This window comes from Heterodontus francisci, chromosome 10 (assembly GCF_036365525.1).
Source record: "Heterodontus francisci isolate sHetFra1 chromosome 10, sHetFra1.hap1, whole genome shotgun sequence".
Taxonomy (NCBI): Eukaryota; Metazoa; Chordata; class Chondrichthyes; order Heterodontiformes; family Heterodontidae; genus Heterodontus; species Heterodontus francisci.
The window spans coordinates 125,396,646-125,416,949 of record NC_090380.1 but is presented as its reverse complement, the minus strand read 5'-3'; the positions used below and the strand labels follow the sequence as shown (position 1 = coordinate 125,416,949).

The 20,304-nt window shown below is 47.8% G+C and overlaps 1 protein-coding gene across 1 annotated transcript in view; it reads right to left on the bottom strand.

Moving 5' to 3' along the window:
* cryaa (crystallin, alpha A) overlaps window positions 1-9,727 on the bottom strand; it is a 119,264-nt gene extending 109,537 nt beyond the window's left edge. Inside the window, exon 1 of the mRNA XM_068040080.1 lies at window positions 9,519-9,727. Within this exon, the coding sequence (XP_067896181.1) occupies window positions 9,519-9,707 (189 nt within the window). The 5' untranslated portion in view covers window positions 9,708-9,727. The remainder of the gene's footprint in view (window positions 1-9,518) is intronic.
* Window positions 9,728-20,304: the final 10,577 nt, after the last annotated feature.

The window sequence follows — 20,304 nt, the reverse complement described above, 5'->3', positions numbered from 1 at the left end:
TGGCCTCCGCCGAAAAACAAAAGGAAATTAAATTTACTTTCAAACTGACTTTCCCAGCTGCTCACTCGCTGCTCCCGAAAAAGCTGCTGCACTGAAAGTTCCGCCGTGGGGATGAGAGGAGATTCGGTGGGAGGCACGAGAGACTCCACCACCTCACTGGCGATGGAATCAAGATCATCCTCCGTGCCCCACAGCGAATCCCCATCCTCCTCCGGGTCGTCACCGCCTGCGGCTGACACACCCACCACACACTGTGGGTCGGACGCCCCGGCCGCACCAACTGGTCCTGCCTCCGTCACGATCCCACCCCCAGGATCGATGGCGGAGGAGTCCTCTCTGGGTTCTAAGATGGAACTCGAGCCTGTGGGTACAGCGGTTCAGGACCCCCCCTCCACCTCCGACCCCAGGCCAATCAGCGGCCCAGGGGAGACGGGAGTTTCCGACTCCGGTAATCCATCCGGAGCCAAGACTGGAGGCGGAGAGAAGAGGCCATCTCCCGCTCCACCAGCACCCACAGACCCAGCAGATGGGGCAGAATTTTCAATTATCACCGGGTCAGGTGTGTCCTGGTTGCTGGTGGACTCCGGCTGGGAGGGCCGACCCATTGGGGCCTCGCCCTCCCCTCCACTCAGGGCACCCAACCCAGTGGCAGAATGGGAGGCGTCCCCAGGCTCCCCCACCACAAGCAGGGCTCCACTTACTCTTTCAGGAGGGGCCTCATGTACAGGGGACTCCCCCTCCCCTCTATCCTGAGGAGTAGGGAGCTCCTGCCCAGACTTTGAAGCCTTGATGGTGTTGGTGTTAGGGGAAACCTGGGGACCTGAGCAAGGAGACAGCTCCCCCCCCAACAGATGGGCCCTGCACCTCAGGGCCCTGTGTTACCTCTGTGGAGGGGGTTCCTTCTCCTCTTTTTCCCGTTTGGGCGCGGAGGCTCAGAGACCTCCATGCCAGCAGAGGCCTCCGCACTCTCTTTTTTTTAGTCACCCTGGGCCTGAGCCCAGCCCTGGGGCCAGTGGGCTCCCCGAGATCGGGCCTTGGGCTGAGCTCAGGCTTGGGTTGTGTCAATGTGTCCAGGGGACGCGCCTCTTGATGTTTCTTTTTCCTCCGCGTCTTCCTTCCACTCGGATGGGCACTCCCCTCCCCGCCGGAGGCTGTGAAAACCACAGCCTCCGGAACCGACTGAGCGGTGTCTGTTGGATGTGTGGGGGGAGTGGGAGGAGGTGCAGTGGCGCCACCCTGGGCCGCCGAGGTGGAGCTGGCGGCCGGGAGGTTCGGGCAGTCCTTACGAACATGCCCTACCCCCTTGCAGATGTGGCACCGCGCCTCGTCCGAGGTCCAAAAGACGTGGTAGGCCGTCCCCTGGAACGCCACAATGAAGTGGCCCTCCAAGACCTCCTCCCGCGCCAGCTGCATAAATAACTGGCAGCGGAAGGAGTAGACATGTCGGAGGCTGTGCTCCCGAAGACCGAGCGGGACTGGGGTGATCCCCGACCTCACCTCCCCCAGATGGTGCAGGTGGGGGAGGAGGAGCTCATCAGGAATGAAGGGTGGGACGTTTGACAACATTACCCGCTGCGCAGTGGCCCCCAGAGGGTCCACTGGCAGGACAGTCCCATCCACTGTGAGCCCCGTACTTAGGGCAAGGGACACCGCCCGTTCGGTCTTCAGGAAGAACACAGCCTTCCCATACATCTTTGAGGCTGCCACAATGGCCGAGGGGCCGACAACCTCAGCCATTGCCTTAACACAAGCCTCAATAGTCATGGTAGGGTGGGTGTAACTCTTCACCCTATGCTTTGTTGTTAAAATTTTAAATGGTGACGGGGCCACAGGAGCAGCTGTCGCAGCTGCTGCAGCATAGGAGGGCCCCGCCACCGGAGAGGACTGAGAAGTCATGGGGTAGAAGAGTTACACGCACTGTGTCGAGAGCAAGAAAGAAAAGGGCAAATACAATAATAAATCAAAAATGCAAACACTTAAAGGATTATAGCACAGGGGAAGAGGCTGAGGGAGAGGAAGACCAAGAGGAATCAGTCTTTGTTGGTATTTGCACAAGTCTTTTAGCTGGTCTTCCAGTTGGGAGGGTGGGGTGATGTCTTCACCTGGGTCAGCTGTAAGCTGCCCAGGCACACGCCTCCTTCGATGTTGAGATAATATGTCTCTTCACCTGGGCAGCTCCAGCAATCAATGAAAAAGACTTCAGTATAAAACAACTCACAAATGATGCTTCCCGTTGTTCCAGTTCTCTGCCTTCCTTCCTTTGTTGAGAATGTGGAAAAACCTTTGTTTCAGTTTGAGTCTCTCCCTCTACACACAGCCACAGTCAGCTGCACCTCGTTGATGCACTCAGCACTCAGATTTCCAAATCAGAGAGCAGCCAATCCCAGTGCTGTACCTGTCCTGGGAGTGTTTGATGGGGACAGTCATAGAGTCATAGAGACGTACAGCATAGAAACAGGCCCTTCGGCCCACCGTGTCCATGCCGACCATAATGCCTATCTATACTAATCCCACCTGCCTGCATTAATTCCATATCCCTCTATGCCTTGCTCATTCAAGTACCTGTCCAGATGCCTCTTAAATGTTGCTACTGTTCCTTCCTCCACCTCCTCTGGCAGCTCATTCCAGATACCCACTATTCTTTGTGTGAAAAATTTACCCCTTTGATCCCCTTTAAACCTCCTCCCTCTCACCTTAAATCGATGCCCTCTAGTTTTAGTCACCCCTACCATGGGAAACAGACTCTGGCTATCTACCCTATCTATGCCTCTCATAATTTTATATACCTCTATCATGTCCCCTCTCAGCCTCCTTCGCTCCAGGGAAAACAGACCCAGCCTATCCAATCTCTCTTTATAACTCAAGCCCTCCAAACCAGACAACATCCTTGTGAATCTTTTCTGCACCCTCTCTAGCTTAATCACATCTTTCCTGTAGTGCAGTGACCAGAACTGCACACAGTACTCCAAATGCGGCCTAACCAACGTCATGTACAACTGTAACATGACGTCCCAACTCTTGTACTCAATGCCTCAGCCGATGAAGGCAAGCATGCCATACGCCTTCTTCACCACCCTGTCTACCTGTGTTGCCACTTTCAGGGAATTATGTACTTGCACCCCAAGGTCTCTCTGCTCAACAACACTCCCCAGGGCCCTGCCATTCACTGTATTTGTCCTGCTCTGATTTAACTTCCCAAAATGCATCACTTCACACTTGTCTGCATTAAATTCCATTTGCCACTCCCTTGCCCACTTTCCCAGTTGATCTATATCCTGTTGTAACCTTAGACAACCTTCTTCACTGTCCACTATACCACCAATTTTAGTGTCATCTGCAAACTTACTAATCATGCCCCTTACATTCACATCCAAGTCACTAATATATATGACAACAGAGGGCCCAGCACCGATCCCTGCGGCACACCACTGGTCACCGGCCTCCAATCTGAAAAACAACCCTCCACTACCACCCTCTGCCTCCTATCACCAAGCCAATTTTGTATCCAATTTGCTAGCTCTCCTGGATCCCATGTGTTCAAACCTTCTGGACCAGCCGACCATGTGGGACCTTGTCAAAGGCCTTCCTAAAGTCCATGTAGACAACGTCCATCGCCCTGCCCTCATCAATCCTTTTGGTCACCTCCTCGATAAACTCAATCAAATTCGTTAGACATGATTTCCCACGCACAAAGCCATGCTGACTATCCCTAATCAGACCTTGCCTTTCCAACTGCATATAAATCCTGTCTCTCAGAATCCCTTCCAGTAACTTTCCCACCACTGATGTAAGGCTCACCAGCCTGTAGTTCCCTGGCTTATCCCTGCTGCCCTTCTTAAATAAAGGCACAACATTAGCTATCCTCCAGTCTTACGGTACCTCACCCGTGGCTAACGATAATATAAAAATCTCTGCCAGGGCCCCAGCAATCTCCTCCATTGCTTCCCAAAGCATCCTAGGATACACCTGGTCAGGCCCTAGGGATTTATCCACCTTAATGCGCTTCAAAACCTCCAACACCTCCTCCTTTGTAATGTTGATATGCTCCAGGATATCGGTGTTCCCTCCCTTGAACTCACTAGCTTCCATGACCTTCTCCACGGTAAATACAGATGAGAAATATTAATTTAAGACCTCGCCCATTTCCCGTGGCTGCACACATAGATTACCACACTGATCCTAAAGGATCCTTATTCTCTCCCTAGCTACCCTTTTACTCTTAATATACTTATAGAATCTTTTAGGATTCTCCTTTATCTTATCTGCCAGGGAAATCTCATGGCCCCTTTTCACCCTCCTAATTTCCTTCTTAAGTGTACTCCTGCATCCCCTATACTCCTCGAGGGACTCGCTCGATCCCAGCTGCCTCCTTCTTTGTCCTGACAAGACCCTCAATATCCCTCGTCAACCAAGTTTCCCTAAACTTGCCGGCCTTGCCCTTCCATCTAACAGGAACATTCCGGCCCTGAACTCTTCCTATCTCACTTTTAAAAGCCTCCCACTTGCCAGACGTCCCTTTACCTGTAAACAGCCTCTCCCAGTCAACTTTTGAGAGTTCCTGTCTGATGCCATCGAAATTAGCCTTCCCCCAATTTAGGACTTCAACCTGAGAACCAGTCCTATCCTTTTCCATCACTATCTTGAAGCTAATAGAGTTATGGTCACTGGTTCCAAAGTGCTCCCCCACTGACACATCAACTACCTGCCCATCCTCATTTCCTAAGAGGAGGTCGAGTGTAACCCCTTCTCTAGTAGGGCCATCCACATACTGCTTCAGAAAACTATCCTGGACACACTTAACAAAGTCTTCCCCATCTGATCCCTTAGCACTAAGGCAGTCCCAGTCAATATTAGGGAAGTTAAAATCATCTACTATTACAACCCTATAATTCCTACACCTATCTGTGATTTCCCTACATATATGCTCCTCCACTTCCCTCTGACTATTGGGCCTATAGTATAATCCCATCAAAGTGATCACCCCTTTCTTATTTCTAAGTTCTACCCATATGGCCTTGCTGGACGTTCCCCCCGGGATATCCTCTCTAAGCACTGCCTTGATGTCCTCCCTAATCAATAGTGCAACTCCCCCTCCTCTCTTACCTCCACCTCAGTCACGCTGGAAGGATTGGTACCCCGGAATATTGAGCTGCCAGTCCTGCCCATCCCTCAACCACGTTTCTGTAATAGCTATAATATCACAATCCCATGTACTGATCCATGCTCTGAGTTCATCTGCCTTACCTGTAAGGCTTCTTGCATTAAAGTAAATGCAGTTTAGCCTACCAGACCTTCCACACTCCCCGTCCTGCCCCTGCCCGGCCTGTCTACTGGACTTGCTTGCTTTAACCTCTGCATTTACCTCAACTATCTCATCTGAGAGACTACTACTTTGGGTCCCACCCCCCTGCAAGACTAGTTTAAACAGTGTAGAGGGAGATTTACTCTGTATCTAACCCCCATGCTGTACCTGTCCTGGGAGTGTTTGATTGGACAGTGTAGAGGGAGCTTTACTCTGTATCTAACCCCCGTACTGTACCTGTCCTGGGAGTTTTTGATGGGACAGTGTAGAGGGAGCTTTACTCTGTATCTAACCCCCATGCTGTACCTGTCCTGGGAGTGTTTGATTGGACAGTGCAGAGGGAGCTTTACTCTGTATCTAACCCCCATGCTGTACCTGTCCTGGGAGTGTTTGATTGGACAGTGCAGAGGAAGCTTTACTCTGCCTGATGAATCTGTTTGAATTTTTTGAAGAGTAGATTAAAGTAGTGGACAGGGAAATGTCGATAGATATTATTTATATGGACCTCCAGAAGGCATTTTATAAAATCCTTCATAGAAGACTGTGAACTAAAGTTTAAGCTTCTAATTTCCACCCTTCTCTCACCTTCACATGGTCCAACTCCAACCCTTCCATTCCTCGACTTCTCTGTCTCCATCTCCAGGGATAGGTTGTCTACTAATATTCATTATAAGCCCACCGACTCCCACAGCTACCTCGACTACACTTCTTCACACCCTGCCTCCTGTAAGGACTCCATTCCATTCTCCCAGTTTCTCCATCTCCGACGCATCTGCTCTGATGATGCTACCTTCCATGACAGCGCTTCTGATATGTCTTCCTTTTTCCTCAACCGAGGATTCCCCCACTGTTGTTGACAGGGCCCTCAACCGTGTCTGGCCCATTTCCCGCACCTCTACCCTCACCCCTTCCCCTCCCTCCCAGAACCGCAACAGGGTTCCCCTTGTCCTCACTTTCCACTCCATCAGCCTCCACATCCAAAGGATCATCCTCCGCCATTTCCGCCACATCCAGCGTGATGCCACTACTAAACGCATCTTCCCCTCCCCTCCCCTGTCAGCATTCTGAAGGGATCGTTCCCTCCATTACCCCCACCACCTGTTCCCTTCCCATGGCACCTTCCCCTGCAATCGCAGGAGGTGTAATACCTGCCCATTTACAACAAAGAACAAAGAACAGTACAGCACAGGAACAGGCCATTCGGCCCTCCAAGCCTGCGCCGATCTTGATGCCTGCGTAAACTAAAACCTTCTGCACTTCCGGGGACCCTATCCCTTTATTCCCATCCTATTCATGTATTTGTCAAGATGCCTCTTAAACGTCTCTATGGTACCTGCTTCCACCACCTCCCCCGGCAACAAGTTCCAGGCACTCACCACCCTCTGTGTAAAGAACTTGCCTCGCACATCCCCTCTAAACTTTTCCCCTCTCACCTTAAACCTAAGTCCCCTATTAACTGACTCTTCCATCCTGGGAAAAAGCTTCTGACTATCCACTCTGTCCATGCCACTTATAACTTTGTAAACCTCTATCATGTCGCCCCTCCACCTCCGTTGTTCCAGTGAAAACAATCCGAGTTTATCCAACCTCTCCTCATAGCTAATGCCCTCCAGACCAGGCAACATCCTGATAAACCTCTTCTGTACCCTCTCCAAAGCCTCCACGTCCTTCTGGTAGTGTGGCGACCAGAATTGCATGCAATATTCTAAGTGTGGCCTAACTAAAGTTCTGTACAGTTGCAGCATGACTTGCCAATTTTTATACTCTATGCACCAACCGATGAAGGCAAGCATGCCGTATGCCTTCTTGACTACCTTATCCACTTGCGTTGCCACTTTCAGTGACCTGTGGACCTGTACGCCCAGATCGCTCTGCCTGTCAATACTCCTAAGGGTTCTGCCATTTACTGTATACTTCCCACCTGCATTAGATCTTCCAAAATGCATTACCTCACATTTGTCCGGATTAAACTCCATCTGCCATTTCTCTGCCCAAGTCTCCAACCGATCTATATCCTGCTGTATCCTCTGACAATCCTCATCACTATCCACAACTCCACTAACCTTTGTGTCGTTCGCAAACTTACTAATCAGACCAGCTACATTTTCCTCCAAATCATTTATATATACTACAAACAGCAAAAGTCCCAGCACTGATCCCTGCGGAACACCACTAGTCACATCCCTCCATTCAGAAAAGCACCCTTCCACTGATACCCTCTGTCTTCTATGACAGAGCCAGTTCAGTATCCATCTTGCCAGCTCCCCTCTGATCCTGTGTGACTTCACCTTTTGTACCAGTCTGCCATGAGGGACCTTGTCAAAGGCTTTACTGAAGTCCATATAGACAACATCCACTGCCGCAGTGCTGTAGTGTTCCAGTGAACATCAACGCAAGCTCGAGGAACAGCATCTCATTTACCAATTAGGCACACTACAGCCTGCCGGACTGAACATTGAATTCAATCATTTCAGAGCATGGCAAGCCCCCCCCCCCCCCCCCTTTTTTAGTTATTTTTTCTTTTTTATTTGTTTATTTTATTTTAGTTTGTTTCTACTGTGCCTGCGCACTTTTTTTTTCTTGTTTGTGCTTGTGGCTGTTCAGCTTTCTGTCAATTCACACCCTCTCTGTACTAATGCTTTGTCTTTCACCACACCATTAACACACCGGTTGCCTTTGCTCCATGACCTTGTGGTCAGCTATTCTGTGACCTTGTCCTCTCAACACCTTCTCTTTTGTTATCTCTTGCCCCACCCCCGCTCTACTTGCTTAAAATCTTTTACATTTCTAATATCTGCCGGTTCTGAAGAAGGGTCACTGACCTGAAACGTTAACTCTGCTTCTCTCTCCACAGATGCTGCCAGACCTGCTGAGTATTTCCAGCATTTCTTGTTTATATTATATTATTATTGAAGCTCATGGAATTGAGGGCAAATTATTGACCTGGGTGGGCAATTGACTGAGTGGCAGGAGACAGAGTAGGGATAATGGACAGGCATTCGAATTGGCAGGCTGCAACTAGTAACATTCTACAAGGATCTGTGTTGGGACGTCAAATATTCACTGTATTTATTAACAACTTAGATAATGGGATAGAAAGCCACTTATTCAAATTAATCAATGACACAAAGATAAGCAGCACTGTAAGCAGTGTACATGGAAGCATAAAATTAGCAAGAGGTATTGTTAGATTAAGTGAATGGGCAAAACTGGCAAATGGATTTCAATGTCGGCAAATGTGGGGTCGCAATCTATCACTTCACAGCTGTTAACAGGGAGCCAATGTACAACTCCCACTACAGTCTTCAATCCTTTTCTAATTTTCTGCGCACCCTCACCCTGCACACGCTTCCTTCCCTTCCTCTCACAGCATGCACTGCTGGCCCTCGCCCCACACACCCTGCCCTCCCTCCTCATTGTCTGTCCTGCCTACCCTCACCCCACATGCCCTTGCCATACTTCCCTCACTCTTCCTGACAACATCTTTGTTCTGTTCGCCTGATCTCCTTCACCCTGCCCCTCCTCACCCTGTCAACCCTGCTCGCCCTCTCCCTCCTAGCCCTCACCCTCACCCTGCCTGCCCTGCCCATGCCCTCGTCCTGCCCGATCTCGCCCTCACTCTGCCCTGTTCTTGCCCTCGTCCTGCCCGATCTCACCCTCACTCTGCCCGAACTCACCCTCACTCTGCCCTGCTCTTGCCATCGTCCTGCCCGATCTCACCCTCACTCTGCCCGATCTCACCCTCACTCTGCCCGATCTCACCTTCACTCTGCCCTGCTTTTGCCATCGTCCTGCCCGATCTCACCCTCACTCTGCCCGATCTCACCCTCACTCTGCCCTGCTCTTGCCATCGTCCTGCCCGATCTCACCCTCACTCTGCCCGATCTCACCTTCACTCTGCCCTGCTCTTGCCATCGTCCTGCCTGAACTCACCTTTGCTCTGCCCAAAGACCACCAACAAGTGCAATAACATTTTTCAACTCAAGTTAATTAGCAATTAGTTTAGAGAACTGGTTACTAAGACAAGTTATTGCTTAATTCAATCTAAATGTTAACCTGAATATGTTAATAGAATAGAATCATTTAACAATATACCTGAAATGAATTACATGCAGAATATTTATGAAGGAAGTCACAATACTATTACTGTGATTGCACTGCTGCATTTATCATTAATTTAATTAATAATCTTGTCAGTTACAAAGTGAGATTTTACCTCAGAGATGCCCGAGTCCAGCATGTTCCGGAATATTGGCAGCCTGTAGTAGGGGCTGATGGTGGAAGAGAAGATAGGAAAGAAATCATAGTCAAAAGGACCTTCACCAAAAAACTGATCAAACAGGCGGCTTGGATAGAAAGAGCCCAGAGAACGCCTGAACCAGGGATACTGAATGGCAAGATCCATACTGCTGGGGATTTGCAATCTTGTCTCCACACAACACTGGGAGAGTGTCGATCCCAGCAACCAGTTCCATTTATATACTTGTTGTACTGAATGGACCAGTAATCTGGATGGTTCTGGAATGACGAACTCATGACTAAAGTTGGAAAAACTGTTGGTTGTCAGCAGATTCTGGATGGGTGACTGGACAGGACACTCCCAGCTTTGCTGACAGAGGAAACTAACTCTGCAAATTAACTTGCTGCTTTGAAGTAAAAGGCAGTCTGTTCAGGCAAAGAAAGATATGCCACAGACTGTCAGCATATTTCAATAATCATACTGCACTGTAAATGGGAAACAGCCAGCCGAGTGATACATTAACGACTTCACAGTTTGTATTACACAGGATATCAGAGAGCTAGGATTATGTGTTTTTTCAATTCTTTCATGGGGCATCGCTGACCAGGTCAGCATTTATTGCCCATCCCTAATTGCCCTTGAGAAGGTGGTGGTGAGCTGCCTTCTTGAACAGCTGCAGTCCATGTGGGGTAGGTACACCCACAGTGCTGTTAGGAAGGGAGTTCCAGGATTTTGACCCAGCAACAGTGAAGGAACGGCGAGAAAGTTCCAAGTCAGGATGGTGTGTGACTCGGAGAGGAACATGTAGCTGGTGGTGTTCCCATGTATTTGCTGCTCTTGTCCTTCTAGTTGGTAGAGGTTGCGGGTTTGGAAGGGACTGTTGAAGGAGCCTTGGTGAGTTGCTGCAGTGCATCTTGTAGATGGTATACACTGCTGCCACTGTGCGTCAGTGATGAAGGGAGTGAATGTTGAAGGTAGTGAATGGGATGCCAATCACACTGCTTCAGTATCTGAGGAGATGCGAATGGTGTGGAACATTATGCAATCATCAACGAACATCCCCATTTCTGACCTTATGAAGCAACCTAGGACACTGCCCTGAGGAACTCCTGCAGTGATGTCTGTACTGGGGCTGAGATGTTTGACATCCAACAACCACAACCATCTTCCTTTGTGCTTGGTATGACTCCAGCCAGTGGAGGGTTTTCCCCCGATTCCCATTGACTCCAGTTTTTCTCGGGCTCCTTGATGCCATACTCGGTCAAATGTTGACTTGATGTCAAGGGCAGTCACTCTCACCTCACCTCTTGAGTTCAGCTCTTTTGTCCATGTTTGAACCAAGGCTGTAATGAGGTCAGGATCCCAGTAGTCCCGTAGAAGCCAAATTGGGCATCAGTGAGCAGGTTATTACTGAGTAAGTACCACTTGATAGTAGTGTCAAGGGCAATTAGGGACGGGCAACAAATGCTGGCCTTGCCAGCGACACTCAAGCCCGAAGAACAAATGACAAAAAAAAGCCTTGCATCACTTTAATGATGATCGAAAATAGACTGATGAGCTGTTAATTGGCCGGGTTGGATTTGTCCTGCTTTTTGGGAACAGGATATAACTGGCCAATTTTCCACATTGCAGGGTAGATGCCAGTGTTGCAGCTGTACTGGAACAGCTTGGCTAGGGGGCGTGGCTAGTTCTGGAGCACAGGTCCTCAGTACTATTGCCGGAATGTTGTCAGGGCCCGTAGCTTTTGCAGTATCCAGTGCCTTCAGTCGTTTCTTGATATCTTGTGGAGTGAATTGAATTGGCTGAACTCTGGCATCTGTGATGCTGGGGACCTCAGGAGGAGGCCGAGATGGATCATCCACTCGGCACTTATGGCTGAAGATAGTTGCAAATGCTTCAGCCTTATCTTTTGCGCTGATGTTCTGGGCTCCCCCATCGTTGAGGATGGGGATATTTGTGGAGCCTCCTCCTCCGGTTAGTCTGTCCGCCACCATTCATGACTGAATGTGGCAGAATCTGATCTATCGATTGCGGGATCGCTTAGCTCTGTTTATAGCATGCTTCTTCTGCTGTTTAGCATGCATGTAGTCCTATGTTGTAGCTTTAACAAGTCGGCATCTTATTTTTAGGTATGCCTGTTGCTGCACTTGGCATGCTCTCTGGCACTCCTCATTGAACCAGAGTTAATCCTCTGGCTTGAAGGTAATGATAGAGCGGGAGATGTTTTTTTTTTATTCATTCATGGGATGTGGGCATCGCTGGCCAGGCCAGCATTTATTGCCCATCCCTAATTGCCCTTGAGAAGGTGGTGGTGAACTGCCTTCTTGAACCGCTGCAGTCCATGTGGGGTAGGTATACCCACTGTGCTGTTAGGAAGGGAGTTCCAGGATTTTGACCCAGCGACAGCGAAGGAACGGTGATATAGTTCCAAGTCAGGATGGTGTGTGACTTGGAGGGGAACTTGCAGATGGTGATGTTCCCATGTATTTACTGTCTTTGTCCTTCTAGGTGGTAGAGGTCGCGGGTTTGGAAGGTGCTGTCTAAGGAGCCTTGGTGCATTGCTGCAGTGCATCTTGTAGATGGTACACACTGCTGCTACTGTGCGTCGATGGTGCAGAGAGTGAATGTTAGTGCATGGAGTGCCAATCAAGCGGGCTGCTTTGTCCTGGATGGTTTATTTATTTATTTAGAGATACAGCACTGAAACAGGCCCTTCGGCCCACCGAGTCTGTGCCGACCATCAACCACCCATTTATGCTAACCCTACACTAATCCCATATTCCTACTACATCCCCACCTGTCCCTATATTCCCCTACCACCTACCTATACTAGGGGCAATTGCTAATGGCCAATTTACCTATCAACCTGCAAGTCTTTGGCATGTGGGAGGAAACCGGAGCACCCGGCGGAAACCCATGCGGTCACAGGGAGAACTTGCAAACTCCACACAGGCAGTACCCAGAATTGAACCCAGGTCGCTGGAGCTGTGAGGCTGCGGTGCTAACCACTGCGCCACTGTGCCGCCCACACATGAATGGTGTCGAGCATCTTGAGTGGTGTTGTAGCTGCACCCATCCAGACAAGTGGAGAGTATTCCATCACACTCCTGGCTTGTGCCTTGTAGATGGTGGACAGGCTTTGGGGAGTCAGGAGGTGAGTTACTCGCTGCAAGATTCCTAGTCTCTGACCTGCTCTTGCAATAGGCATGTGCACGCTCCAGGAAATCCTTCTCCACAGTATTATTGCTAATTTGTTTTGACCAATCTATATATAGATTAAAGTCACCCATGATTACAGTACTCTGTACAGTATTGGTCTCCATATTTAAGGAATATTTATATGGCTACTCCAGTTCAGTTTCTGGTCAATGGTAACCCCCAGAATGTTGATAGTGGGGGATTCAGCGATGGTAATGCCATTGAATGTCATGGGGAGATGGTTAGATTCTCTTTTGTTGGAGATGCTCATTGCCTGGCACTTGTGTGGCGCAAATGTTACTTGCCACTTATCAGCCCAAACCTGGATATTGTCCAGGTCTTGCTGCATTTCTACACGGACTGCTTCAGTATCTGAGGAGTCACGAATGGTGCTGAACATTGTGCAATCATTGTGAACATCCCCACTTCTGGCCTTATGATTGAAGGCAGATCATTGATGAAGCAGCTGAAGATGGTTGGGCCTAGGACACTACCCTGAGGAACTCCTGCAATGATGTCCTGGAGCTGAGATGATTGACCTCCAACCACCACAACCATCTTCCTTTGCGCTAGGTATGACTCTAGCCAGCAGAGAGTTTCCCCCCTGATTCCCATTTTCAGTTTTGCTCGGGCTCCTTGATGCCATACTCGGTCAAATGCTGCCGATGTCAAGGGCAGTCACTCTCACCTCACCTCTTGAGTTCAGCTCTTTTGTCCATGTTTGAACCAAGGCTGTAATGAGGTTACAGATAGTGATTGAATACAATTCTGCTGCTCATGGCCCACAGCACCTCATTTTTGCCCAGTTTTGAGCCGTTATATTTGTTCTGAGTCTATTCCATTTAATACGGTGGTAGTGCCACACATCTCGATGAAGCGTGTCCTCAGTGTGAAGATGGGATTTGTCTCCACAATTAAGGACTGTGCAGTGGTCATTGCTACCAATACCGTCATGGATAGATGCATCTGTGACAGGTAGATTGGTGATGACGAGGTCAAGAAGGTTTTTCCCTCTTGTTGGTTCCCTCACCACTAGCAGCAGACCCAGTCTAGCAGATATGTCCTTTAGGGCTCAGTCAGTAATGGTGCTACCGAGACACTCTTGGTAATGGACACTGAAGTACATTTTGTGTACCTATCAAGTGCTTCTATCAAGTGATGTTCAACATGGAGGAGTACTGACATATCAGATGAGGGAATGTGGAAGGTGGCGATCAATAAGAGGTTTCCTTGCCTGTGTTTGACCTAATTCAATGAGGGGTCCGGAGTCCAGGTTGAGGACTCCCAGGTCCACTCCCTTCCGATTGTATACCACTGTGCCACCACCTCTGGTGGGTCTGCCATGTCGGTTGGACAGGATATACCCAGGGATGGTGAAAGAGGGGTCTAAGACGTTGTCTAAGACTAGTTTTTAAAACTTGAATAAGGACAACTATGTGGATATGAAAGCTGAGCTGGCTGAAGTGAACTGTGTTACTAGGCTTAGAGATAGAGTCATACAGTCATATGGTCATAGAGTCATACAGCACAGAAACAGGCCCTTCGGCCCATCATGTCTCTGCCGGCTGTCAAACACCCAACTATTCTAATCCCATTTTCCAGCACTTAGCCCGTAGCCTTGTATGCTATGGCATTTCAAGTGCTCATCTAAATAATTCTTAAATGTTGTGAGGGTTCCTGCCTCTACCAACCCTTCAGGCAGTGTGTTCCAGATTCTAAACACCCTGTGGGTGAAAAAACTTTTCCTCAAATCTCCTCTAAACCTCCTGCCCCTTACCTTAAATCTATGCCCCCTGGTTATTGACCCCACCGCTAAGGGAAAAAGTTTCTTCCTATCTAACCTATCAATGCCCCTCATAATTTTCTATACCTCAATCATGTCCCCCCTCAGCCTTTTCTGCTCTAAGGAAAACAACCCTAGCCTTTTCAGTCTCTCTTCATATAGATCAGATAGCTCAATTGAGAAGAAGTGGCAGACATTTAAGGGGATATTTCAGAATAAGTATATTCCTACTATAAAGAAAACTTCTGAGGGAAGGACCCACCATCCATGGTTAATTAAAGAAGTTAAGGAAAGCATCAAACTTGAAGAAAAGTCATATAATTGCACAAAGATGAGTGGCAGGTCAGATGATTGGTCAGAATATAAAGAATGGCAGAGAATGACTAAAAGGTTAATCAGGAGAAAGAAATTAGAGTATGAGAGAAAGCTGGCTAGGAATGTAAAAACGGATAGCAAGAGTTTCTACAGGTATTTAAAAAGGAAAAGAGACTGGGGGGAGGCAGAAAATAGGTTTTGACTGGAGTTTAGAAGAGTGAGGGGAGACTTGATTGAAGTTTATAAGATCCTGAATGGTCTTGACAAGGTGGATGTGGAAAGGATGTTTCCTCTTGTGGGTGAGTCCAGAACTAGGGGGCACTAATTTAAAATTAGGGGTCACCCTTTTAGGACAGAGATGAGGAGAAGTTTTTTCTCTGAGGGTTGTGCGACTTTGGAACTCTCTGCCTCAGAAGGTGGTGGAGGCGGAGTCATTGAATATTTTTAAGGCGGAGCTAGATAGATTCTTGTTAGGCAAGGGAATCAAAGATTATCTGCCATGATCTTATTGAATGGCAGAGCAGGCTCGAGGGGCCGAATGGACTACTTCTGCTCCTAATTCGTATGTTCGTATGTCTGTAAGGTATGATTTGGTGAGTATGACTATATCAGGCTGTTGCTTGTCTAGTCTGTCAGACAGATCTCCCAATCTTGGCACAAGATGTTAGTTACACAGGATATCAGAGAGCAGGGTGTGTGTTACATGGGATATTGCAAAACTGGGATGTTTTGAGGGCATGGAAAGGGGAGCTTGTTCCCATTAGAAATACCATTGTATTTCTTGGGTTCAGTGTGATGGGGCATTATCACAGAGGAGCTCTCGCTGTCTCTGATCTGGTCACTGTATGCAGCACCTTAAGGCTGTGGCTGGAAAAACTTCAGATCCACAGTAATTGCAATATTGAAATCAACAAGGTGTTTTTATTGTGTTAACACCCAAAATAAACCTGACCCTTAAACCAAGGACCCTTACGTCAATGGCTGTTTGTGTCTGGTGTCTGACCTGCACTTTCACTGACAGCTCCAGAATAATGCAGAAAGTTTCCTCAGCCAAGGATCAGATGAAATCTTCAGAAGATACAAACAAAGGAAATTAAAAATTTATTTCCCATAACTCACGATCAACCATAGGATTCAAAACAATGTTCCCACATAAATACAGCAAACAGTTAGAGGAATGCTCAAGCAGACCACATTGAATAAAGAGAGATTTTTTTAACCTTATTTTCCAGATGTGAGCGTTGCTGGTAAGACCAGTATTTATTGTCTATTTCCAGTTGCCTTGTGCAACTGAGTGATTTATGAAGTCACTCACGAGGGTAGCTAAAAGTCAACCAAGTTGTGGGTCTGGAGTCACATATAGGCCCAGACCAGGTAAGGACACTAGGTTTCCTTCCCCAAAGCACATTAGTGAACTAGTTGGGTTCTTGTAAATATAGATATCAGGAAATGCTTCTAATGCACAATAGGACTGAATTTCCTGAATTGAGCTTGGAAACTGGGCTCCACATGCAGGCTGTGGCTCACGGCATCAGGCAGAAGGCGTAAACGCCAGCAGGACTGCACTCGGCAGTTAGTCAGCAGGAAAGTTCCAAGCTGAGAACATCATGCATGGAACTCATTATTTATGTAAGTCTTTGTTGTACTCTCTCTAGAGCCTCATTATCATACCTGCAGTGTGGAGCCTAATACCGCACACAGGCACAGAAGCACTGGAGAAAGTGCAAAAATGATTTACAAGGATGATATCAGAACTGAGAGATTACAGCAACGAGGAAAGATTGAACAGTTTGGGAATTTTTTCTTTTGTTGTTTGTCATATATATTAATGACTTGGATGTGAATGTAGGGGCATGATTAGTAAGTTTGCAGATGGCACCAAAATTGGTGGTAGAGTGGACAGTGAAGTAGGTTGTCTAAGGTTACAACAGGATATAGATCAACTGGGAAAGTGGGCAAGGGATTGGCAAATGGAATTTAACGCAGACAAGTGTGAAGTGATGCCATTTTGGCGGAATGCCTCATCACCAGAACTTTCAAACAAGCACCAAGATGTAGCTTGGCTGGTGGTGAGAAGAGCCCTCCCCGTCAGATCCTTCCTGCACGCCCGAAGTTCGCCCCCTCCGCAGAATGCCCGCACGGTGGCTGTGGTGGGGAAGAGACGGTTGCCCACCTCCTTCTGGAATGTGTCTTTGCAAAGCAGGTGTGGAAAGAGATGCAATGGTTTTTGTCGAGGTTCATCCCAAGCAGCTCTGTAACACAGGAGTCTGTGCTCTACGGGCTGTTCCGAAGGACGCACACCGAGACAAACATCAACTGCTGCTGGAGGACTATTAATTCAGTGAAAGACGCCCTTTGGTCTGCCCGAAACCTGCTGGTCTTCCAGCGCAGAGTTGTCCACCACCGAATGTTGCAGACTGGCACATTCCAAGGTCCAGGACTACGTGCTGAGGGACACACTAAAGCTTGGGGCAGCCACAGCAAAGGCTCAATGGGGAAAAACCACTGTGTAAGGTCCCCCCACCAAGCTGAACTGAGGGGTTGGATCCATGAGAAACCCCTCGAACTGTATCTGGAAAATTTTCATTTGCTGTAAAATGTAAAAATGTAATTGGCATGACAAATGTGAAATGGAAGGGTTGTGAGGCAACTCATGATTGTAATGAAGCAAACGGACCTCCTTTGCACTTTGTATTTTTTGACTTGGTGCTGTTTGAAACTGGTAATGTAATTTTTACTGATTTGTATGAATAAAATATATTTTGGAAAAAAAAAGTGTGAAGTGATGCATTTTGGGAAGTTAAACAAGGGCAGGACATATACAGTGAATGGCAGGGCCCTGGGGTGTGTTGTTGAGCAGAGAGACCTTGGGGTGCAAGTACATAGTTCCCTGAAAGTAGTAACACAGGTAGACAGGGTGGTGAAGAAGGCATATGGCATGCTTGCCTTCATCAGCCGAGGCATTGAGTACAAGAGTTGGGATGTCATGTTACAGTTGTACATGACGCTGGTTCGGCCGCATTTGGAGTACTGTGTGCAGTTCTGGTCGCCGCACTACAGGAAAGATGTGATTAAGCTAGAGAGGGTGAAGAAAAGATTCACAAGGATGTTGCCTGGTTTGGAGGGCTTGAGTTATAAAGAGAGATTGGATAGGCTGGGTCTGTTTTCCCTGGAGCGAAGGAGGCTGAGAGGGGACATGATAGAGGTATATAAAATTATGAGAGGCATAGATAGGGTAGATAACCAGAGTCTGTTTCCCATGGTAAAAGTGACTAAAACTAGAGGGCATAGATTTAAGGAGAGAGAGAGGAGGTTTAAAGGGGATCAAAGGGGTAAATTTTTCACACAAAGAATAATGGGTATCTGGAATGAGCTGCCTGAGGAGGTGGTGGAGGCAGGAACAGTAGTGACATTTAAGAGGCATCTGGACAGGTACTTGAATGAGCAAGGCATAGAGGGATATGGAATTAATGCAGGCAGGTGGGATTAGTATAGATAGGGATTATGGTCGGCATGGACGCGGTGGGCCGAAGGGCCTGTTTCTATGCTGTACGACTCTATGACTCAATGACTGTGACTATGACAGAGTTAGTTTAGTTTAGTTTAGAGATACAGCACTGAAACAGGCCCTTCGGCCCACCGAGTCTGTGCCGACCATCAACCACCCATTTATACTAATCCTACACGAATCCCATATTCCAATAACATCCCCCCCGGTCCCTATATATTCCCCTACCACCTACCTATACTAGGGGCAATTTCTAATGGCCAATTAACCTATCAACCTGCAAGTCTTTGGCATGTGGGAGGAAACCGGAGCACCCGGAGGAAACCCACGCAGACACAGGGAGAACTTGCAAACTCCGCACAGGCAGTACCCAGAATTGAACCCGGGTCGCTGGAGCTGTGAGGCTGCAGTGCTAACCACTGCGCCACTGCCAGACTTAGTGGACACCTGAAAGAGGTCTTTAAAATTATGAATGGATTGGACAAGGTTGATGTGGAGGGAATGGGGGCAAAATTGAGCTCTGTTATGCCTATTCTTTGGGTGCTACAAGGCCCCTTAAGATTCTAAAATGACATTCACAGCATGCACACAACATCTGATGTGAGGTGTGCCAGTGACCATATTGGTAAGAGGTTAGCTTGTGCAAAACTAATGTCTGTCAGCAGATTGCAGAATATAAAGATCCTGATGTCAATCAGTGTATAATGCTGATTTGATGCCAGTTCTGCCATTTTAGAGTCATAGAGTAATTACGGCACAGAAGGAGGCCATTCGGCCCATCAGGTCCATGCTGGCTCTCTTTAAAGCAATCCAAGCAGTTCCATTCCCTGGCTCTATTCCAGTGATGCTGCAAATTTATTTCCCTCAAGCACCCATCCATTTTCCTTTTGAAATCATTAATTTTCTTCACATCCACCATCCCCATAGCTAGCAAGTTCCAGGTCATTCACACTTGATTATGTTACGACCAAGGTTGGAGAAATGCACTGTTAATTCAGTCCCACTACTCCACAGGTCACAGCATATTAGTAAAGTTTCCCATTACCGGAAAATAGCCAAATTAAACATGTTATTTATCCTCCAGAATAAAGCACACTAAATCAGGTTTCTTTAAACAACAAAAAAATTAACTATTTATTAATAAGCCAAGTTTTAAAGGATAATGAGATAAATCTACATGTATGAACAGATTTTATAACTCCCTATTCTTCCTAACCCTCATGCACACACACATACATTCAAAAATCTGTTAACTGGGGAAAATGGGTGATTTAATTTGTAAATGTTTCTTAGGAGCAATAAAATAATTGTTTGTCAGAGTCTGGTAGAATATTTCCAGATTAGTGAGGTGTCCAAGGGTCGAATAGTTGGTTGCCCTTGATGCAGCGGGTCATGGCGCGGGGGCCAGTAAAATGTTGTAGGGAGAGGCCCATCTTGACCCATGACGTCGAGAAGGGCCTGTTGCATATCACCGACGGCGGTGTGCCCCCCACCCTCTCCCCGCTGCCAGGCAGTGAGGCCTTAATTTCCATGTTAAAATAAGGCCTAATGAAATGCAAATTCACCTACCTGCAGGCGGCGGCTGTCCCACTCCGATATTACGGCTGTCATTTGTGCTCCGCATACCTTCGGAACTCCGTACGGAGGTCCGGGCGAGAACCTGGTGGGGAGGGGGGAGTAATAAAATTGTCAAGGCGGGAGGGGTGGAGGAACAGGGGGAACACTTTTTATTGGATGTGGGGATGGTGGGAAGGGGTTAGAGGCCAAATGCTCAAAGGTTCGGGGGAAAGTTCGGGAAGGGAACAAATTATTTTTTGAGAATAAATGCCACTTAAATGATCATTGAGGGGGTTGGGGGAGGGCCTCAACATCTTTATTCATTGTTAATAAAACTTCACCTTTAAAAATTAAAATTACATTGTAAGGGCTTAAAGCCCTTTAAAAATGGCGCTGACGCC